At 41.7% G+C, this 24,416-nt stretch overlaps 1 protein-coding gene across 1 annotated transcript; it reads right to left on the bottom strand.

Annotated features, from left to right (window-relative positions):
• Positions 1-8,121: 8,121 nt before the first annotated feature.
• On the bottom strand, positions 8,122-22,869 carry LOC140494554 (perilipin-3-like). The gene is made up of 8 exons (XM_072593855.1): positions 22,764-22,869; positions 22,391-22,475; positions 18,587-18,782; positions 17,309-17,391; positions 14,564-14,849; positions 12,904-13,091; positions 9,733-9,852; positions 8,122-8,701 (listed from the first exon to the last, which is right to left on the bottom strand). Exons 2-8 carry the CDS (start codon positions 22,457-22,459, stop codon positions 8,339-8,341), a joined length of 1,305 nt encoding a protein of 434 aa, XP_072449956.1. The 5' UTR covers positions 22,460-22,475; positions 22,764-22,869; the 3' UTR covers positions 8,122-8,338.
• Positions 22,870-24,416: the final 1,547 nt, after the last annotated feature.

Below are 24,416 nucleotides of genomic sequence, written 5' to 3' on the forward strand. Positions count from 1 at the left end.
TCAGTGCCTTCATACTGGGTATAATGGTCTGAGAGAATGCCCTCACCTTCGAATGCCAGTACATTTGTGGGATTTGCAAAGGTTGTGCTGGTGATAATTTGCGAGTGATCTGATGTGTCTACATCTTTCTAATGCATATAGAAGGGTGGGGACTATGAATGCTCTGTAGACCACGAGCTTGACACTGGATTTGAGGTCTCAGACTTCAAACACTGATCCTCAGCTGTCCAAAGGTTGCACTGGTGCATTAGAGCTGATGTTGGATTTCATGACTTGGATGAAGGGACCAAAGGTCGTGTCAGTAAATCTGCTGACAACACAAAGATAGTTGGTCAATTGATGAGGTACCAACAGGAGGAAAAAAGTCCACAAACATAGGCAGATTGAGTGAGTGAGCAAGAATTTGGCAGATGCAGTGCAGGAAGTCCCCAGGTTATGAACCAGTGCTGTTTTTTCCACTGTTCGTAAGCTGAGTGTGTAATTTGGAACAGATAGGGGCTAATTACCCCGCCCATCCATTAGGACGAAACATTGTACGTAACTCAGATTTTGAAAAATAATTTTTAAAAACGAGAAGCCAGAGGCCGGTTTATAAGTTGGGTGTTCGTAACCCAGGGACTTCCTGTATAATGTGTAAAAATGTGAATTTCATGGAATCACAGAAGTAATACAGTGTCGGGGGCTATTTGGCCTGTTATGTCTGCACCTGCTCTCTGAATGAACATTTCACTTATTGCCATTCTGATGTGCTCTCCTTCTTACCCTGCACATTCTTCATTTTTAGATCACAGTTCAGTCTGTTTTGAATGCTTCAATTGAATCTTTGCCACAAACGCAGGCAATAGACTTGCAGACCTTGACTATATACAGTTCAGAGCAGCCTCACTCAGTTCATTCTTGGGATGAAGGATTTCTTAACAAAGGTTGAATACATTGGCTCTATTTATTGAAGTTTAGATAAATAAGAGGTGATCTTATTGAAGTATGAATTACTGAGGGAATTGACAGACAGGATACTAAAAGGATATTTCCTCCTTTTTTTATTCATCATGGGATCTATTGCCCATCCCTAATTGCCCAAGGGGTGATTAAGAGTCAACTACATTGCTGTGGGTCAGGGGTCACATGTAGGCCAGACCAGCAGTTTCCTTCCCAAAAGGACATTAGTGAATCAGATGAGTTTTTCCCCAACAATTGTCAATTGCTTCATGGTGTGCATAACCTCACTTTGTTAGGAAGAGTAGAGGCATAGATTATTTTCTAAACAGGTAAAGACTTTGGAAATCTAAAGCATGAAGGGACGTGGGTGTTAGGATTCTTTGAAGGTTAACATTCAGACTCAGCTGGGAATTAAGAAGGCAAATTCAATGTTAGCATTCACTTCAAGAGGTTGAGAATATAAGGAATGTACTGCTGAGGCTGTATTAAGGCTCCGGTCAGGCAGGTTTTGGAATATTGAGAGTAGTTTTGGACTCCATATAGTGGGATGTCCAATTGGACATCCAATCCCTCTACACCTCCATCCACCGTGACCAGGACCTCCAAGCCCTCCGTTTCTTCCTCTCCCAACATCCCCAACAGTACCTTTCCACTGACACTCTCACTTGTTTGGCTGAACTAGTCCTCACCCTTAACAATTTCTCCGTCAAATCCTCCCACTTCCTCCAGACCAAAGGGGTAGCCATGGGCACCAGCTATGCCTGTCCCTTTGTTGGCTTCGTAGAACAATCCATCTTCAGTAGTTACATCGGCACCACTCCCCACCTCTTCCTTCGCTACATTGATGACTGCATCGGTGCCACCTCGTGCTCCCGCGAGGAGATTGAGCTGTTCATCAACTTCACCAACACATTCCACCCTGACCTTAAATTCACCTGGACCATCTCTGACACCTCCCTCCCCTTCCTGGACCTCTCCATCTCCATCAATGATGACTGACTTGACACTAACATTTTTTACAAACTCACCGACTCCCACAACTATCTGGATTACACCACTTCCCACCCTACCTCCTGCAAAAATGCCATCCCGTATTCCCAATTCCTCTGCCTCCACTGTATTTGCTCCCAGGAGGACCAATTCCACCACAGAACACACCAGATGGCCTCCTTCTTTAGAGACCGTAATTTCCCTTCCCATGTGGTTGAAGATGCCCTCCAGCACATCTCATCCACATCCTGCACCTCCGCCCTCAGATCCCACCCCTCCAACCGTAACAAGGATGGAACCCCCCGGTCCTTCCACCCTACCAACCTTCGCATAAACTGCATCATCCTCCAACATTTCTGCCACCTCCAAACGGACCCCACCACCAGGGATATATTTCCCTCCCCACCCCTTCCAGCTTTCAGCAAGGACCGTTCCTCCGTGACTACCTGGTCAGGTCCACACCCCCCAACAACCCACCGTCCCCTCCTGGCACCTTCCCCTGCCACCGCAGGAATTGCAAAGCCTGTGCCCACACCTCTCCCCCATCACCTCCATCCAAGGCCCCAAAGAAGTCTTCCACATCCATCAAAGTTTCACCTGCACATTCACCAATGTCATTTATTGTGTCCGTTGCTCCCGATGCGGTCTCCTCTACACTGGGGAGACTGTACGCCTTCTTGCAGAGTGCTTTAGGGAACATCTCTGGGACAGCCGCACCAATCAACCACACCGTCCTGTGGCCCAACATTACAACTCCCCCTTATGGAAAATAAGGAGCATGAAAGTCAATTTTAAAGGACGAAATTACAACATATCTGGATAGCAGTAACAGGATAGGTCAGAGTCAGCATGGATTTATGAAGGGGAAATCATGCTAGACTAATCTTCTGGAATTATTTGAGGATGTAACTCTGAAAATGGACAAGGTAGATCCAGTGGATGTAGTATACCTGGACTTTCAGAAAGCCTTTGATAAAGTCCCACATAGGAGGTTAGTGAGCAAAATTAGGGCACATGGTATTAGGGGTAAAATACTGACATGGATTGAAAATTGGTTGGCTGACAGGAAACAAAGAGTAGTGATAAACAGCTCCCTTTTGGAATGGCAGGCGGTGACCAGTGGTGTGCCGCAGGGATCAGTGCTGGGGCTGCAGCATTTTACAATGTACATTAATGATATAGATGAAGGTATTAAAAGTAATATTAGCAAATTTGCTGATGACACAAAGCTGGGTGGCAGGGTGAAATGTGAGGGGGATATTAGGAGAATACAGGGTTACCTGGACAGGCTAGATGAGTGGACGTATGCATGGCAGATGCAGTTTAATGTGGATAAATGTGTAGTTATCCACTTTGGTGGCAAGAACAGGAAGGCAGATTATGACCTAAATGGAGTCAAGTTAGGTAAAGGGACAGTACAACGAGATCTAGGTGTTCTTGTACATCATTCAATGAAAGCAAGCATGCAGGTACTGCAGGTAGTGAAGAAGGCTAATGGCATGCTGGCCTTCATAACAAGAGGAATTGTGTTTAGAAGTAAAGAGGTCCTTCTGCTGCTGAACAGGGCCCTGGTGAGACTGCATTTGGAATATCGTGCGCAGTTTTGGTCTCCAAATTTGAGGAAAGACATTCTGACTATTGAAGGAGTGCAGCATAGGTTCACGAGGTCAATTCCCAGAATGGCGGACTATCTTACACTGAAAGATTGGAGTGACTGGGCTTGTATACCCTTGAGTTTAGAAGGCTGAGAGGGGATCTGATTGAGATGTATAAGATTATTAAAGGTTTGGACACTCTGGAGGCAGGAAGCATGTTTCCGCTGATGGGTGAGTCCCGAACCAGAGGACACAGTTTAAAAATAAGGTGTAGGCCACTTAGAACAGAGTTGAGGAGAAACTACTTCACCCAGAGAGTGGTGGGTGTATGGAATGCTCTCCCCCAGAGGGCTGTGGAGGCCAAGTCTCTGGATACTTTCAAGAAAGAGTTGGATAGAGCTCTTAAGGATAGTGGAATCAAGGGTTATGGGGATAAGGCAGGAACAGGATACTGATCATAATGAATGATGGTTCTGGTTCGAAGGGCAGAATGGTTTGCTTGTATACCTATTGTCTATTGAAAGCATGGGAAGGGTTATAGCATGAAGACGACTGGCAATCTGTGATCTGTGGAAGGCAGGATGGGATAACAATAGTGGAATGCTCTTACACCAATTAGGTTAAGACTGAAAGGTCACTATGGCGAGATGAGATAACAGTAGTATGGGTAGTTTTCCTGCTAAGTGTTATTATGACAGGATTGGGACCATAAATATTTGGACAGGACATTAAAATATCTAATTAATAGTAGAGTCAGCTTGAGACAGGAGACTATTGTAATAGATGGAATAACTAAATATCTATCATGACAGGTTAGTCTGGAATAGAAGATCACTGTAGCAGAGGTAATAATAAATATCTAATCATGACATTAGGAAAATATTAAGTAGGGTCTGGAATGAAAGACCATTGTTGCAAAGAGTTAGCAATAAATATCTAACCGTGACATTAGAATAACAGTAAGTAGAATGTATGTACAACTAAAGAGATAATGAGAACTAACATCACTGGTTTATTGTGTAGCTAGAGTGAGGTACTTTGATTAATATAGTTGGACGTGCTGATAACAGAAACATAATAATAAAAAAATAAAAAACCATGGACTCTGAGGTTTGGGGCATTCAAGAATCTGCTTTCTCAGTGTCACGGATTTTTGTTTGCAAATAAAAGACCTACTTCTTGAAGAACTCTCTGTGACTCCTGGTGATTCTCTACATTTTCTCTGACACCCTCCCACTCTGCCAAGGACATGCAGGCCCTGGGCCTCCTCCACCACCACTCCCTTGCCATCCAACGCTTGCAGAAAGAATGCCTCATCTTCGGTCTCGGAACACTTCAACCCCAGGGCATCAATGTGGACTTCAACAGTTTCCTCGTTTCCCCTCCCCCCACCTTACCTCAGTTCCAACCTTTCAGCTCAGCACCATCCTCATGACCTGTCCGATCTGCCAATCTTCCTTCCCACCTAGCCACTCCACCTTCCCCTCTGACCTATCACCTTCATCCCCACCCCCATCCACCTATTGTACTTGTTGCCACCTTCTCCCCAGCCCCAGCCCCTCCCATTTACCTCTCCACCCTGGAGGTTCCCTGCCTTCAGTCCTGATGAAGGGCTTTTGCCCGAAACGTCGATGTTCCTGCTCTTCAGATGCTGCCTGACCTGCTGTGCTTTTCCAGCACCACTCTAATGTAGACTCAGTGAAGGGACAACCCTTTAGACCAGGAATGAGAAAGAATTTCCTTCAGCCACAGGGTGATTACTGTGTGAAACTCATTGCCACAGAAGGCTATGGGAGGCTTAGTGACAGAGTGCATTTAAGACAGGTAGATAGGTTTTTAACTGTCAAAGCGATCAAGGGTTATTGGCAGAAGGCAGGAGAATAGGGTTGAGAAACAGATCAAACATGATTGAATGGCAGATCCAGTGGATCAAATGACCTAATTTACTCCTATATCATATAATCTAATGCAAGACATGAAGCAACCAGGTCACTAAATATGATAGTTTAAGGGAATGTCTGCAGCTACTATACATAAGGCTGCCATAAGGCATTAAAAAAAATCCATGTTAAGTTAGTAACAGTGGATGCACACATAAGTATAATAATTGTTTAGGCAGAGAATTGACTTGGAAGTAGGATAAAAGGCATCCACGCTAAAATGTAGAAAATGGATCATCTAAAGTTCTAAGGCAACAATCATATGATCTTTCCCAGAAAAAGAATTCCAATTCCTCCAAAAAAGTAGAAGAATGATTGGTCATGCCTTTCCAGAGATCTATAACAGACATCTGCCTTCCTCAGAAGGAAAGATTTTTATTAAGTTTTCAGATGACACTAAGACAACACACAAACAAAGCTCCGTATGCACCATATCTGCCACTGGTCCAGGAACTTTTAAGCTGGAAACCTTTGGATCGTTAGAAAGGGGGGAAAAAAAAGAAATCACATTGGAACAATATGGTTTGTACATATGGGTAAGTCAGTTTAACCTGAAACATTGACTTTCTTGTTCCTCAGAAGCTGCCTGACCTGCTGTGGTCTTTCCAGTACCACACTTCATCAACTCAGTTCTTTTCACAACAAACTAAGAAAAAAAGCTCATGAAAGACATCTATTAAATTAATAGAAATCTACCCCCAGCCACTCCACTTTAGAGGCTTCAGTCTGAAGAAGGCAGTAGATAAAGATAATACACTTCACCTTGACTTTTTTTATAAATACTAATAAGCTACTGAAAATAGTGTTAATGCGAACCCATCTTTAATGGGGTGATACTTGTAGTCTGTAACTGGGGAGAATACAAATACAGAATGGTCATTTTGAAAAGGCATTAATGCAATGCACAACCTTTTCTAGCTTTGATCTTTAAAAGGCACAAAGCTAAATAACTGCTGTGTGGAACATTTCAGATGTACTACCAGGCTGTGCTTAAAAGTTCAATAGTGAGCAAATTTGAGAGAAGTAGTAAATAGACACTAAAAATTCAGTCAACGCCAGTTTTATCAGGCTTCATTAGAAGACATTTCTCCAATGGGAACTTCAGAACCACCTTGTTCTAGAAAGGATCAAGACAAAAGATGGAAAATTATAGACCGATTAGCCTAACCTCGTTTGTTAGTAAAATTCTAGAATCCATCATTAAGGAGGAGATTTCTAAATTCTTGGAAGTGCAGGTTTGGATTAGAACAAGACAGCATTGATTTAGTAAGTCATGCCTGATAAACCTGCCAGAATTCTTTGAAGAGGAAACAAGTAGGTTAGACAAGGGAAACCCATAGGATGTTATCTATTTAGACTTCCAAAAAGTGATAAGATGCCTCCCAGAAAGCTGCTGAGTAGGGGAGGGCCCATTGTGTTCGAGGTGAGCTACCGGCATGGATTGACTCTCTGACAGAAGGCAGAGTTGAGATAAAAGGTTTTTTTCAGAATGGGAGCTGGTGTCCCACAGGGTTCAGTGTTGGTGCTGCAGCTGTTCATTTTACATATTAATTATCTGGGTGAGGAATGAGGGGGAGGGGGGGGGGCGGTGGCATTCTGGCAAAGTTTGCCAGTGATATGAAGGTTGGTGGACAGGCAGGTAGTACGGAGAAGATGGGGGAGGCTGCAGAAGGATTTAAGATAGTGGTCCAGGAAATGGCTGATGAAATTCAATGTGAGCAAGTGAGAGGTCTTGCACTTTGGAAAAAAAAAACAATACAGGCATGGACTATTTTCTAAATGGTGAGAAATTCATAAGGCCAAAGTACAAAGGGATCTGGGAGTACGAGTCCAGGATTCTTGAAAGATTAACTTGCCAATTGAGTCTGATCAAGAAAGCGAATGTAATGTTGTTATTTATCTAAAGAGGGTTGGAATATAAAAGCAGCTATGTGTTCTGAGACTTTATGAAGCTCTTGTTAGGCCCCATTTAGAATACTGTGTCCAATTTTGAGCCCATACCTCAGGAAGGACATACTGGCACTGGAGTGTGTACAGTGGAGATTCACACGGATGATCCCTGGAATGGTAGGCCTAACACATGAGGATCCTGGGATTGTATTCATTAGAGTTTAGACTGTTGAGGGGAGATCTAATAGAAAACTTATAAGAATGCATAGCTTAGAAAGGGTGGACTCTGAAGTTGTTTTTGTTAAGTGGGGGGGACTAGGACCCCTGGACACAGCCTTAGATTTAGAGGGGGTTTGTTTAGAATGGAAACAAGGAGACATTTCTTCAGCCAGAGAGTAGTGGGCCTGTGGAATTCATTGCCATGGAGCACAGTGGAGGCCGGAACGTTAAGAGTCTTCAAGGCATAGATTGGTAAATTCTTGATCTCGCAAGGGATTAAGGGATATGGGGAGAGAGTGGGTTAGCAGAGTTGAAATGCCCATCAGCCACAATTAAGTGGCCGAGTGGACTCTATGGGCTGAATGGCCTTACTTCCACTCTTATGTCTTATGGTTTTAAGAGAATCCAACTTGTACAGCAAATGTTTACCAAGAATACTTGAACTGTCAGGCATCCAGAGTTACAATGCAGAAGCATTCCAAAAACATTTCTGCTAAACAGAGAAGGGATGATATCCATCAATGTGCAATGGAAAAGACCAGCTGAAAAACATTCAGATTAGACCTTTATTAAATTGAAAATTCAATACTAGCACAGACATCAAGAGTCTCTTGATGGCATTATCCAAATAAGAAACAAAAACATTTTGGGAATATTGAAGAATTCAGTCTTTCATTTGTTACCAAGTGAAGGTTTATGCTGTTTATTCAAAGCTTTTAGAAATAAGGCTATACTTGACAAGTTTAATTAGAGTATTGATTATATCTATTCTTTAGAACTCTCCACTGTAATCTCTGATTCAGGGCACTCATTTGGTTGTGGGACAAATGGACCCACTAACCAGTTGAGTGGAGTGTTGTGAAGTACATAGTCCATCACCCCATCCATGGACTCCCAGATCTTCAGCATCTGCTCTTTGCTTTGTGCCAGGAGCTGCCCGGAAAGATCGCCAAAGGAATTGGCAGATGAGAACGAGGCGTGGATGCTCTCTGCTGTTTTGTGGACCTGCTGCACTTTGTCCTGAACGTGTTGAGGGAGGCCGTGTACATTTGAAACGAGAGTTAGGCAGGTCGTCTGTAGTTGCTGGGTGAGACTGCGAGTCATGGTTAGGGTTTGGGATTCGAGCTGCTGCAATACAAAAGGGAGACACTATCAGAATCTGGTCACCTTGTGTGTATCCAAGGGGTTTCAAAACTTTAGCCAAAAAGATTTTTTGCCAGAATACAAGAAACCGTGTATTGGAAGCTAGTCACCTTCTAGCCCAGTTTGAACTGGCATCTAAGGTATCCCCTCAAAAAACTCACCAATCTACTGTTTGAGGATAAGATATATATGTACAGTATGGTACAAAACTACTAATCCTTAGTAACTCACTGATTCCACTGACGAGGCAAATCATTGTTTACCAACTCCTGCTTTACCATTGTCTGGGTATCCTTGTGGAACATCTAGGCCCAAGTGGTGAGTTGTAAGCAGCAATCACAGCATGGAACGGTTACAGAAATGATCACCTTCCACATTCACCAGCACCAAATGCTGGACAGCAGTTCAAGAGGCCCAATAAACCAATTTCAAAAGTGGTATACAGTTGTTGGACAAACCAATTGCACCACAGCTGAAGTGAAGCCCAGTCCAAAATGTCACAAACACACTGTTTTAGTCTAACCTTTAACTGGACCAGTTACATCGTTATATAAAGTTGTCACTTCAGGTTGTGGCAGAACTTGTGGAAGCTCCGAGTGACAATGTACAGATCGCAGAAGAGGAAATGAGGTGAACTCCACTAAAAAGTGACATGGCATTGTTAATGTAGGTCAGTTTACTTAGATGTTCAATATTAACCATGGACATGCTGTATTTGACTTTTTGGTGTCCTGGCATTCAGACCAGAATTACCTTATCACCATTTGGACTTGCTTGCTTTGTTATGAAGGATCAATTTTCCAATAGCATTTTGATCCTGGAGTACACTGTAAGCACCTTCAGTTTTGATGGCAATTGGAAATATTCACTGCTTTCTCCTTTCTCAAAATGTTCTGTTCAATAACAGAACCAACTGAACAGAAGGTAGAGATCTCTTGTTCTTGTTAGACTGTTCCATGCTAACCCTTTTCACTAGTGTCCTACCCAGGAATTCCACAGTAGAAAAAAGTACTTACATCTGGTTTTGGAGCCACTTCTTCCCCCACTGGGCTTGTTGTCTGTTTCTTCTGCCAGTCAACCCAGGTCTGATGCAGTTTCTGATTAGCTGAATCTGCTCCTTTCCTTGCCAATTCAATCTGGAGAAGAAAAAAGGTTAGTTAAAAATTGAACCAGTGACAGGCCACAGCTCCTAATGCAGTGATTCCATAACCAGTGCTGAATAACCAGAGTTTACATTAGTCTTTTAGATCCAGATTTCAACCCATCAAATATTGTTTAGGTAGAGAGCAGTCTTGATGAGCAATTTAATATTGTGACATTAAAAGTCTGTCAGTTCAATATCTCAATAGAGTTTGAGCATCTTAAACAGGCACAGCAGTAGACTGACTAATCAGCCCCTTGAGCCTGTTGCCATTCAATAAAAGCACTCAAGTTAATATTCTGTTCAAAATTAAAACATGGAGAAATAAAATACCATCATAACCATGGAAAGATTTGAACCTCTAACTGTTGGTGGAGAAAGTTAAATGTATCAACGGCTTCATGTCAATTGTACTTAACCATTATGGATTTATTGGGCTGGCAGTGGTTGAGAATCAGCTATATTACTAAATGAACTCCTTTTATTCCTCAGCTACATTAGCTGGTGGTAAAAGAACACGCATTTTTGTTAACACAATCATTGTGATGTGGCCAACAGCAACCAGTTTACACCAACTATTTGACCAAAATTTGAAAGTGATTCAATCTGTTTGCTTATGACTAAAGAAAATTAGCAGAAATGTTTGCTGGGACAGCAGAGCTCTATTGCAAAAAAAAGAGAAAAACATGATTCTTTTACATTTACTGCACTGAATGCTCAAATATCAGTGGGATCTGTACCTACCCACAATGCAACTGGCACAGGAACCAATGATTATAAACAGATATGCATAACCAGAGACAATAAATTTGGACACAACTACGAGGAAATTTAGTTTTGTGCATGAATTAACTTATTTTCTGTAACATCATCCAGAGTCAAAAAGATTCTTCCCTTCTCAAAACAAACAGCTCTAGGAAACAAATTGAAGGATTAAGAAAAAAATAATCAGTTGTTAAAATTGCCAGTGTTAATCATTGTTAAACAAACAAGGAAAACAGTCATTTCATGAGTATATTGTGAATTGCTGTTGGTGGTTTTGCCTGTAGATTAGCTGTGAGGTTCATCAAGACAGACCAAAAAGGATAGGCCTTACTCGGAGGGATGTTTTTAAGCTGACTGCTTCAGAAGGATGGTCACAAGGGTACCTTTGAGTAGTTTTGGATCAACACTCCAGTTGACAGTCCCTCTTAATGAAGGCCAGGTTCAATGTATAACTGTCTAGCTAGAATACACAAATGCGAATAAACTGTGATTGAAAGGTGTTTGTTCAGAGAGGTAGATTAGTTTATGGAATAACTGCATCTTAAGAGGCTGCTTGTGCTTAGGCCTTTGGTAAGGTTATGCAAATTGGTCCCCCCCTTTTACTCTTTTCCCGTGGTACTGTAAAATTTTCCACAAATGTTCATCCAATTCCTGTTGGAAGTCACTAAACCTGTTTAAAACAAATTTCAGATCAAAATTCAATATTATAAGTTCTGCTTTTAATGTTCTACTAAATCACCCAAATCTATCTTCTGCATGCAGACTTTGCTACCACTGGAAACAAATTTTTCCTTTACCTTGGCATACTTCTTTACAACGCTTTCCTTAAGGGAAAACAATCCCACCCTCAAGGTTCCTCATTTCACTCTTCAGTCCCATCTCAGAGATGGAAAATGTTTTCATAAAAGTCACACCCATAACTGGGTACTCCAGTTGAATAATTAGTATTTTATTAGCCTTTAATTATAATCTTCCTGAATTTAAATTCCTAAATAATAGTGCAAAAACAAGTTACCTGCCATTTTTAAGATTGCATGCATACACCTCCAGGTCTGCTCCTATGTCCCTTTGAAATCATACCATTTGTTATCTCATTCTTCCTATCAAAAAAAACACTATCACATCAGTTGAATTTTTATTAGTCAAAGATGTGCATCTGCCCATTTACCAGTCCAGTCTATGTTTTCTCTTGAATTCTATTCCTGTCCTCCTCACTTTACTACATTAGAATTTTAAGTCACCCACAAGATTTGATATTATACAATGTAAGAGACTACATTAGTTTAAAAAGCACTGGTCTCACCTACCCTTGGGGGAAAACAACATTATATAATCCTCCCCACTACTGTTCTTTTCACAATTTTGTACATTTTGAAATAGATTTTAAGTCTGGCCTGTTGCTTTAAAAAGGAGTTAATGTTTCCTTCTCCTGTGCACTGCATTCCCATTGATACTGTTTGGGGTACTCTTTTGCAAAGATTTCTAATCTCTGCAGTGCAGACCTTGGGAATTAGTGCAGTAATTAAATTTATAACTTGAGGAAAGGAAGATCAACACACTCCTAACCAGTGGCTGGTGTAGACAAGGGTCCTTCCATGATTTTTTGAAGTCTAACAATTATTTATCACGATACTGGCTGTGAAAAGTTGTACAATGGAACATGCAAGAGTGTGTAGGACACAATGTTTTCTAACAGAAGTGGCTCATCATAAAGCAAAACATTCTCCTCCTCCCCCCCCCCCACCACCTGTAACTTCCTATCAATACTTAAAGTGGTCACAACTGATCAGGGGAATTCAGAAGCTAGAGTAAGTGCAGCTGTTAGTTTTTTTTTAAAAGATTGGATTCCCTCCAGTGTGGAAACAGACCCTTCAGTCCAACCAGTCCACACTGACCCTCCGAAGAGCAACCCACCCAGACCCATTCCCCCAACGAATGCACCCAACACTATGGCCAACTCACCTGACCTGCACATCTTTGGACTGTGGGAGGAAGCCGGAGCACCCGGAGGAAACCCACGCAGACAATTGTCTGCGGAGTTTGCACAGTCGCTTGAGGCTGGAATGAAATTATGGCCAATTTCCTCAGAACTAAACCCCACAATCTCAAGCCAGGACCTGACTGTCACTTTGGGAAGCCTTAACCAACAACTCACTTGTACAATAATAAACTGATTGTAGATGTACTCCGATTGGAGAGCTGATTGCAGAGAAAAGTAAACAAAACAGCTTGTTGTCTGTATCAAAACTACTTGATATCATCTGCAGGTGTGTATTCTTACCAGGTCCATTGTGTTATGGAGCTGAACCATTATGTCTTGGCTACTTTGCTTGGCTTTCTGCATTTTAGATGTTGAGTGCTGGTATGCTCTATGACGCACTTTTGAAGACAAGGATCCCAAGCGCACATAGTAACTCTGCTTCTGTGCTGGAGCCACCTCAACACCTTCAACAGGAGTGGCTAACTTTGCTGAAGAAAAGAGAAAGTTTATGGTCAAGTCTGCGTTTGAGAGGCAAGTATTTATTCTAGCATACAGAATTATTCTCAAAGGGGAAGCACCCCAGGTATGTCATGTGCACAAACACCATGACAGATTCAACCTTTTCAATCTCAACTGTGCAGGGAGAGTAATCCTGTCAAAAGGTTGCAAGCAGCAAGTACTAAAACGCAGTCCAAGAACCAAATTCCAGGTGAGTAATTGCTTTGGTTAGCTTCAATACAAATTGAAAGTTGAAGGAGCTTTCCACTGACTGGAGTCAGTTAGCACAAAGGACAGTGGTTCAGAGGAAGATTTTCTCACTCAGAACATTGCTGTAAGAGTCCTTGAGGACCATGTCCTAGCCCTATGAAGCTGCAGCTATTTCCACAGCTTCCAATGACTTTTCCTCCAAAAAGGTCCAAACTAGGGATGTTCATTAACTGGAAGTGAAGTGAACTTATCTAATTGACACCTCCTCAGATAAACACAGCACAGCAATCTGTCCTTGCACACAGCAGTACCTGAACAACTTTCAGCTTCTAAATGATAAGCAACTTTGTGTTGAGTGCCAGATAGCAATCATAAAATTTGCAAGCAACTGCTGCCCCTTGAACTCCTGCTGCCTTCAAATCACAACTCAGACTTCAAGGTCAGGGTCCAGATATATAGTTTGGCAAGTGACTCATCTCTTGAGTTCAAAGGCTCTGATAGGCAGAGCACCCAGAAAGGTGCAGCTGACACTATCCAAGACAACCCAGTTCACTGACTGATCTCATCCCCCACTGGTGAGGAATAGATGAGGCTTTGAGCCATCTATAGCCTGTACTGTAGTAGTTCGCCAATGTTCCTTTGATAGCACTGCCAATCTGTGCCTATACTGCCTAAAAGAACCAGGCCAGAAGCACAAAAGGATGGCTAAATTAGTTCCCTCAAACATAGAATAAGGCCTTTTTGGAAAGTTTGCTGTCCTATTGTTGCTGGATTTAAAAGCTCCGAAATTCCTATTTGTAGCTATGTCTACTTCATGGATTACACTTGTTTAATTTGCTCCCTCAAGCACAATAAAATACACTTTGCCAGCAATGTTTAAATCTCAGTTAACAACAAAATCCATTTCAGTTTGATTTGGCCTGTGCTCATGTGCCACCAGAAGTCAGGAATTTTTAACCATAGCTATTTTATGACTTAATGTCTAAAGATGGATAGATGTTTTGGTTGTAGTTTGAACTGTATAGTAATGCTATAACACCTGCACTTCTAAAATATAATACTTCCAAGAGTCCAAATTGAAGAACCCTGAAATTCAATAGTGTACACCCACAAGGTTGACACAATAGAGTCATGATTCATTTGTACTTGACAACCTCATTACTTTAGGTAAAAAACGTGCACATTATGTTTACAGTAATTGATGTACAAAAGCATCTTAATGAGGTAGTAAAAATTGATCTTTTTTACTTACCCAATTCCTCTTCAGTCATAGGAAGATAATGATCAACAATTTCTTCAGATTTATTGAGTGCACTGTCGACACCAGTGACCACCATCTGCCCTACTTTGGACGTCATGACAGTGTTAACTCCTTCAGCCATCACTGACTTGGTCTTCTCTATGCTGCCATGGACTGCTCCCTTGGCCATATCTACAGCACCAGTCACTGCATTTTTTGCTCCAGTCACTGTGTTGGAGACTGCATCTTTGGCTCCAGTTATTGTGGATGAAACCATCTCTTTGGTATCAGCAACAACCTGTGCAGATGATAATTCAGTATATTAAAAAGACAAATTAACTTGTGTAACATCACGCTCAGTACAGGCATGTCATTATGAATACCCAGTCAACACAAATGTTTTCACTCATGGAATGTGGACATCGCTGGATAGGCCAGTATTTATTGCCCACCTCCAAATGCCTGGGGGCAGTTAAGAGTCAGTCAGTCACATTGCTAGGTGTAGGAAGCATTTCAGAAGGCAAATGACATCAGCCTCCATTGCAAGACAGAATATGAGTGCAAGAGCCAAGAAAGTTTTTTTTTAGATTACTTACAGTGTGGAAACAGGCCCTTCGGCCCAACAAGTCCACACCGCCCCGCCGAAGCACAACCCACCCATACTACATCTACCCCTTACCTAACACTAGGGGCAATTTACCATGGCCAATTCACCTGACCTGCACATCTTTGGAGTGTGGGAGGAAACCGGAGCACCCAGAGGAAACCCACACAGACACGGGGAGAATGTGCAAACTCCACACAGAGTCGCCTGAGGCGGGAATTGAACCCAGGTCTCTGGCGCTGTGAGGCAGCAGTGCTAACCACTGTACCATTTCTTCTTGTAGCTATTCAAGGCATTGGCATGACCACACTTGACTCTATGGTCTCCTTACTCAAGGAAAAGATACACTTCCCATACAACAAGTGTGGCAAAGGTTCATCCTGCAGCTGGCCCATATTCACTAGAGTTTATAAGGATGAGAGAGAATGAAATTGAAGTGTATAAAATTCTGACAGGGCCAGGCAGGGACAATTTCTCCCCTGGCCAGAAAGTTGAAATCACAGGGCCATGGTGTCAGGATTGAGGTCAGCCATTTTTGGACTGACAGAGGAGAAATCTCCTCAGAATGGGAGAAGAAACCTCTGGCATTCTGTACCAGATGCCTGTGGAGGCCAAGTCATTAAACGTATTTAAGACAATTGTTTTCAGAGCCTAAAACAAACAATGTCCAGGGATGAGGAGAGTACAGGAGTATGGCATTAAGACACAGGATCAGCCACAATCTTTAATGGTGGGAACAGGCTAAAATGGCCTACTCCTGTTCCATTTTCTATGTTTTGTCAACTGCTTAAATATAGGACATTCACAGCCAGCCATTCAAGTAATTCTCAATTCCTGTTCAAGGATGGGTCAACACTTAAAGGTCATGGAGTTGCTAAACTGCCCATTTCCATCTTTCACACTGGACCAAAAGTCAATAGCCACTACCAACTTCATATTGCATGGCAAAAACCTTCCCATTCAAACTGGCTGGTGGAGTCTCAGCTGTGTTAACCAAAAGGATGTGGAATCATCACAGACATTACACTTTATTTGGGAGACACTTTGGAATTTGTGAAAAGTCACAAAAGACCAACAGTCATGATTTCTTTGTCTGTTTAAAGAAATCAAAAGAAGTGTTTGCAAGTGATAGATGTACCTTGCCTTCAATAGTATGTGGGGTTTTATTTTTAAAAAACTACCGGAGGGGACAGGGCCTCAGTCAGACATCAACTAAAAGACAGCCTAGGACGTTCAGTTAATGTTTCATCTCTCTGCCTTTGACTGAAGTAGACGGTATTCAAACATTAACTGAGTCACACCTGCTTCTAATCCACAGGGGGACACCTCAATTTCATAATTCAGTGGATCCATATTAGCTGAAGGTCTGATTTTAAAGCTGATTGCATTAAGAATAAAAGGTTTAAACTGATAATAGCCAAACAAAAACTCCCAAGAGCCATTCACATCTACTTTACGCAAATTAAGTCATTAGGAATAGACTGATTTTATAAAGTTGAAAACTGGGGCTTTAATTTATTTAGAACCCTGGACAGATGTAGACAAAGATTGGTCACCAATGTATAGTGACAATGAACTAGATACCCAAATATGGTATTACAACTTCAAATTTTGTAGCCTCAATAACAATCCTTCACTTACAATAATTGCTGCTGCAGTGCTCCGAAAGATTAGATTGCTTACAGTGTGGAAACAGGCCCTTCGGCCCAACAAGTCCACACCGACCCTCCGAAGAACCCACCCAGACCCATTCCCCTACATTTATCCTTTCACCTAAACTACGGGCAATTTAGCATGGCCAATTCACCTAACTTGCACTTTTTTTGGACTGTGGGAGGAAACCGGAGCATCCGGAGGAAACCCACGCAGTCATGGGGAGAATGTGCAAACTCCACACAGACAGTTGCCTGAGGCAGGAATTGAACCCGGGTCTCTGGCGCTGAGAGGCAGCAGTGCTAACCACTGTGCCACCGTGTCGCCCATTAAGCTTGGAACACTCCATCGGAAAGAGGTCTATGGGAAAATGGGTTAACAGCGGTCCTTGCAGAAATAGTACTGACATGGTAGAGCTTGAGCTTGAAGCATTCTTGACTAGAATCTTGTTTGATAACCCAGTGCTATCCTAAAGATCATTTTGCAGATGATTTCCTCACCTGGGGTGTGGATTGATGAAGGATTGGAAGTTTCTCCTCCAGTTTATCCAAGCTTTTACAGGCATATTCATTAGCTGCTGAAACTGAGCACAAAAAAACAACCTTGTTTAGGACAAAGTATAGCATGCTCACATTGAGCTAAGCAGCTCATTCCAGAAGTTGAGCTATAGCCACAAAAAGCTATTAAAACATGTTGAATTACAAGCATTAAATTTTACACTTCAGTTCATAGAAGTGTAGTAGTCATGAGATGTTAACTTGCTCTGGTAGCATATTGAAGATAGATCTTAATTGCATTTATTGCCTGGAATAATTGTGACTATTAGCTACATGTTAGTAAGGAACTCTGCTTTTTACATAAGTCATTCCAGAAAGGAAAAGTAGTCAGGAGATTGGAAGCCACAGCCTGAAGTTTTATCACAAGCAGTCAGTTATAATCAGTACTAGAATTTAGTATAATAATTCACATTTAAATAGGCCATCTCCAACATAGAAATATACACCAAATTCATCATTAGTGATGAATCTGACTCTGGGACAAATTATGTTGCCATTTACACTGCAATTAGAATGCATTGATCATTAAAAATGAAGTTCAGCTGATACCTAGAGTGGTTCACAACTAGCAACACATGGCAGCAACCAAATACTTTTATTTCACATGGCAAGGCCTCCTCAAAACAAATAAAATTTAGATAATTTGTTTTGTGACAATGGTTGAGGAATACATCAGACCAGCTCCTTTGTTTCTTTCCTAATAGGGCCATGGGGTATTGTTTAGCCAAACAAGGGCAGGTGGGACCTCCATTTGGCATTGAAGTCTCTACCTAGATCATGTGCTCAAATGGTGGATTCCAGTTCCTTCTAATCACTATGCATCTCCACAATGGCAGAGAGTACAACAATGCTTAACAAATCCTGAAATTCCCCTCTTTATTAGCAGTATGCATGGAAACCGAAGGTAGAACCATCTGGTATTGTTAGAATTCAATTTCAAATAATGAGCCAATGATGCTGAAGGACTAAAATCAGTCCTCCATACAGAGATTGATATAATTCACATTTAACTAGAAAATGTACTTACTTTCAGTTACTGCTGGGTCTTAAGCTTAGCTTCCACTAGTTAATTAGAAGCCTTGAACAAACTTACAATTAAAAAACCTCAGGTGGTCCTAAAAGCCATTTTTTTTTAAAGAAAGCACACAGTCACCATTATGGAAGTAATTTCCAATCCAAAAGTTATCGGTTCCAATTAGCTGGTGTGTACTCTAATCTTACTTTGAGGCTCCAGCTTGTCCATGATTGGTTTGGCACCACTGGCAGCCACAGCTGTGATAGTCTTCATTCCCTGCTCAGCAACATCACAAATGGTCTTCACGTACGGGTGATTCTCCTTGGTGCTGTTGTAGGCAGCAGATACCATTTCACAGGCAGAGCTCACAAGAGGCAGGTTCGTCACCCTGTCCACCACATTCTAAAAATACAAGGCACGAAATCACTGCACAGCAATGCACTCCAATGGTGAAACCCCCAAGAAACACTTTTCTCAAGACAGTGGTCGAGACAACATTCATGTACAGTAAGTTTTTAAAACAGCAAGTGCCTACATTGGTGTGAGAAAATACTTTCACCATTAAAAATGAAACAGCTATCCTAACAAAAAAAAAAAAGACTTTTACCAGTCAGTCCAGATAGTTAATATGAAAGACTCAGTTGTACAAACATTAACATTATAAAAGACAACTAAAAACTCAGATTTCATAGAGTCATATATCATAAAATACTTCACAATACAAACTGCAATGTCTTTTAGGGAAGGAAGTCTGCTATCCTGACCTGCTCTGGCCTATGTGTGACTCTAGACCCACAGTAATATGGTTGACTCAACCATACTGTGGGTGGTTAGGAATGCGCAATAAGTGCTATTCAGCAATGTCCACATTCCATGAATTTACATTTTAAAAAAGTCACTATAAAATAAGATCCCTTAACACTCCCATGAAAGCAACCAATTGTCCATTCAAAGATGAACTTTCAGATTGATTAATTGAATTTCAAATCAAGTGGGCCTCAGACACAGAACCCTAGACTAATTTTCTAGAGTCATGTTCAAATTCTGAGAAGCTGAATTTTGAATTCATCAAAAATCTGAAAACAAACCCCATTCTAGTGATCATTAGCATTCAGATGTTGACCACGTAGCACTGAATTTTAGGTGAGCCCTCACCTATGAAGGGCCTTTCAGGGATTTTACCTGGACTGGCCTACATATGACTTCAAACCCACAGCAATGTGGTCCATTCTCCATGGCAATAAATGCTAGTTGGACCAATAATACACAGAACAAAAGAACAATATAGCGCAGAACCTTCGATGTTGCACCGACCTATGAACTAATGCAAGCTCATCCCCCTACTCTCTCTCATCATCCATGTGCTTATCCAAGGATTGTTTAAACCTCCCTGAAGTGGCTGAGTTAACTACATTGGCAGGCAGGGCATTCCATGCTCTTATCACTGAGTAAAGAACCTGCCTCTGACATCTGTCTCCAATCTATCACCCCTCAATTTGTGGTTATGTCCCCTTGTACAAGCGGATGTCATCATCCTAGGAAAAAGACTTTCACTGTCTACCGTATCTAATCATCTTGTATGTCTCTATCAAATCCCCTTTTAGCCTTTCCAATGAGAACAAACCTAAATCTCTCAGCCTTTCCTCATAAGAGCTTTCCTCCAGACCAGGTAACATCTTGGTAAATCTCCTCAGCACCTTTTCCAATGCTTCCACATTCTTCCTGTAATGGGGCGACCAGAACTGTACATAATATTCCAAATGCAGTCATGCTAGTGTTTTGCATAACTGCAGCATGACATTACAGCTCTGGAACTCAATCCCTCTACTAATAAAACCTAACACTGTATGCCTTCTTAAAAGCACTATCAACCTGGGTGGCAACTTTCAGGGATCTATGTACATGGACTCCACATATCCACACTCCCAAGAATCTTTCCATTGACCCAGTATTCTATCTTACGGTTATTCTTCCCAAAGTGAATCACCTCACATTTAGCTGCCTTGAAATCCATTTGCTACCCCTCAGCTCAATTCTGCAGTTTATCCAAGTCCCCCTGCAACATTCTTCCACACTGTTCATTACTCCAATGTTAGTGTCATCTGCAGATTAGTAACCCATCCACCTATGCCTGCATCTAAGTCATTTGTAAAAATGACAAACAACAATGTTCCCAAAATAGATTCTTGTGACACATCACTAGTAACCGGACTCCAGACTGAGTAGTTTCCATCAACCACTACTCGCTGTCTCCTTTCAGAAAGGAAGTTTTTAAATCTAAACTGAGAAATCATCTTTTACCACCTTGCCTGTTCTTAATGAAAGATCTAAACCCTTGAACCTGCAACACTCATTCCTGACACTGCTCTATCCATGTCTCTGAAATGGCCACAACATCGAAGTCTCAGGTATCTATCCATGCTGCAAGCTCACCTACCTTACTCCAGATACTTCTGGCATTGAAGTAGACACTTCAAATCAGCTTGCTGTCTGCCAGCACATTCCTGTGACCGTGAAGTCCTGTCCATGCCCTCCCTATTCATCCTCCTGTGTACTGGAACTACACCTGAGATACCCATGCTCCTGCTGAGCTAGTTTAAACCCACCCAAATAGCACCAGCAAATTTCTCACCCAGGATATTAGTACCCCTCTGGTTCAAGTGAAGACCATCCTATTTAGAGAGGTCCCACCTTCCCCAGAATGAGCCCCAATCATCCATCATACAAAACAACTGAAAAAATTCTTAAGCTTGTGATTGGAAGATTCACTTCACAGGTATCACGATATAACCCAACAGGGTGAACAGCAATACTTTTTTTAAAAAGACCCACATTAAAGGGATGTACAATTTGATGGGCTGTACTTAAAAGGGATTATAATGTCACCCCCCTAGCCTCTGATGCTCAAGTGAAAACAGCCCCAGCCTATTCAGCTTCTCCCTATAGCTCAAATCCTCCAACCCTGGCAACATCCTTTAAAATCTTTTCTGAACCTTTCGTATTCATATACCCATCCACGTGCCTTTTAAATGCTGTATTTGTACCAGCCACCACCACTTCCTCTGGCAGCTCATTCCATATAATCACCTGCTGTGTGAAAAAGTTGCCCCTTACATCCTTTTTATATCTTTCCCCATGCACTGTAAACCATGTCCTCTAGTTCTGGACTCCCCCACCCCAGCAAAAAGACTTGTCTATTTATCCTATCCATGCCCTTCATGATTTTGGATATGGGCCAAGTGCTGGCAAATGGGATTTGATTAGGTTAGGATATCTGGTCAGCATGGGACTGCAAGGTCTGTTTCCATGCTGTACATCGCTATGACTCTGTATGAAGCAGCATTAAATTCATAGAGTGAGAGCATTTCTTTCATACTAAAAGAACTGGTTCAATAGCTGGGAGAAATTTAGAACTAAGAAGGTACAAGAATCTAAAAAAAAATGGATATTTTTTAAAAAAAAAGGGAAGCCACTTTTGAAAGGGTTTGCCATATACATGAAATACAACATTGTGGTCTAATATTTCAAGATTAGGAACATTAGCTTGCAGGATGTTGCAAGAGTCAGTCAAAAAAGGTTATAAGTGATTGCATCAGTAACATTTCCCAGTAGGAATCATTCCCTGGCCTAATGACCTCAAACCCGTGCCAAATGGGTCATTATTTTTACACAATGGGAGATTACTCAGCCACTATTCACATGAGGAACTAAATAGCCTCTAGTTTACACAGCAGAAAACTATAAGAAAGTCTACTACAAACTAGGCAACTGACTGTGTGGAGTTTGCACATTCTCCCCGTGTCTGCGTGGGTTTCCTCCGGGTGCTCCGGTTTCCTCCCACAGTCCAAAGATGTGCAGGTTAGGTGAATTGGCCATGCTAAATTGCCTGTAGTGTTAGGTAAGGGGTAAAAATGTAGGGGAATGGGTGGGTTGCGCTTAGGCAGGGTGGTGTGGACTTGTTGGGCCAAAGGGCCTGTTTCTACACTATAATGCAATCTAGAGGAAAGTACCTGTTCTCCACTCTCCTGGTGCCCCGTTAAATTAGAGACTTCAACGCTTTTGACCACTTCTGATGCCATGACGAATCGGTTAACCCTATAGTGGGAATAAAATGAAATTAAAATCCAATAGTTTCACTTTCACAGACAGCTACCAAGGTTAGAACAGTATAGGAAGCAAAAGTCACTTCTCATTAAATAAAGACAGCGACTGGGACAGGCGGGGCAACTTTTATAGGAAGGAGTTTCCTAACGTTGGGCGAAAAATCCCATAAGTGTTCGCCTGTGTCAAGGGAACACAAATCAAGATAAACCATACACGAACACTAAAATTCCTAGCAAACATTTTGTAACAGAAATACAACACAACAGTTTTCATACTTACACAAATGACCTGAAACAATAATTCACAGCCAACTCTCTCTTCACAATGTGAACGCCAACCCCCCAGGCTTGGATTTAAATAACTATCGGGTACTTTCAGGGTGGGGCTGGAGAAGGAGGTAGGGTTCGCGTTATGATTGACAGCAGACCTGAGCAATCTGTGAGGCACCGACCAGTCAGAGAGTTCAGAGATGGGGCCTGGTTCATGTCAATCATTCTCCCCTGGCAAACTACAAGTGTCCACGCTTGTGGAGGGAATGACTTTGGAGTTATCCTGAAAGAGTGTTGATAGATGAGATGGGCACAGAAAAGACTGCAGCTTAACCAAACAACAGTGCTTTTAATCCCTTCTGGTGATGGAACAGCAGGCCAAGAGTTAGGGGAATGGGTGGGTTGCGTTTCTGCGGGTCGGTGTGGACTTGTTGGGCCGAAACGCCTGTTTTCACAATGTAAGTAATCTAATCTAATCTTTTAGGTGAGGAATACTATTCAGATCTCTTACTTCATCAATTCGTGATGAGCCTGAAGATCCCACACTGCAGCATCTTACAGAATGATTCCAGAGTTTTCACCTCCATTGCACTATCTACCAGTCAGCACAACCTATTGATTGTAAATGTTGGCCCTAGCCAGCAATGTCCAAATCCATGACGAAAAAAAAGGATTAAAAAACTTAAGCATACAAATGTTTCAAGCATTTATTTACTCAATTTTGTTGCTATTTGTAAATGAAGTGCATCATTAATCTACAGAAGAAAGTGTTAAAGAAGAAGGAGCTGCCATTTCATGGAATCCTAGCAATGTGCAAGCAGGCCATTCAGCCCCTTGAGTCCACACTGATCCTCCAAAGAGTTTCCCACCCAGACCGACCCCATCTCTATAATCCTGCATTTTCCTTGGCCAATCCACCTCACCTGCATACCTTTGGACTGTGAGAGGAAACTAATGCAGACCTAGGGAGAATGTGCAAACTTCACACAGTCACCCAAGCAGTGCTAGCCACCGTGCCACCTCAATTTAATTAAGAGGTTTGTAGAATCTCACCACCACCATGAGAAAGATGAAATGGAACACTTTGAGAATGTTAATGATGTTAGCTCCTTAAACCATCTGAACCATCTATTGTTCCCATAGAGGGACCACACTGAAAATTTGTCAAAATTATTCTTGAGATGGTGGGATTGCCGTGTGAAGAGAGATCTTTTGATTGTATTAAATGGTTGAGCAGGATTGTCAGGCAGAATGATGTCTTACTACTCTTACAGTGCTGTCTCCAGGATTATATAGAGGTCCTGAAAATGTTTGGGTCTTGACCCTGAAATACTAAGGTTGACTTTTTTAGGTGTCTGCTTTTAAGCTAAATCTCATAGTTTGACCTTTATGTAGTATTGACCTTTCATTGGGATTGTTTAAGTTAATAACTCTGTCAACACTTCAAAATAAATTCATTGCTAGTGGGCTACTTTCAAATGTTTGCAAAGTGCTAGGTCAGAGCATAGACTTTTTTTCAATGACCACATTCAAAAATGTTTTTTTCTCAGTATTTCACCCATTTCATTCCAGTGATCTGGTACGCATTGACGGAGTGTTCTAGATGAATCCAATTTATTTAATTTAATATCCTATTTAAAGTAAGGTTCTCTCTCAGGAAAAT

Source organism: Chiloscyllium punctatum, chromosome 24, assembly GCF_047496795.1.
Source record: "Chiloscyllium punctatum isolate Juve2018m chromosome 24, sChiPun1.3, whole genome shotgun sequence".
NCBI lineage: Eukaryota > Metazoa > Chordata > Chondrichthyes > Orectolobiformes > Hemiscylliidae > Chiloscyllium > Chiloscyllium punctatum.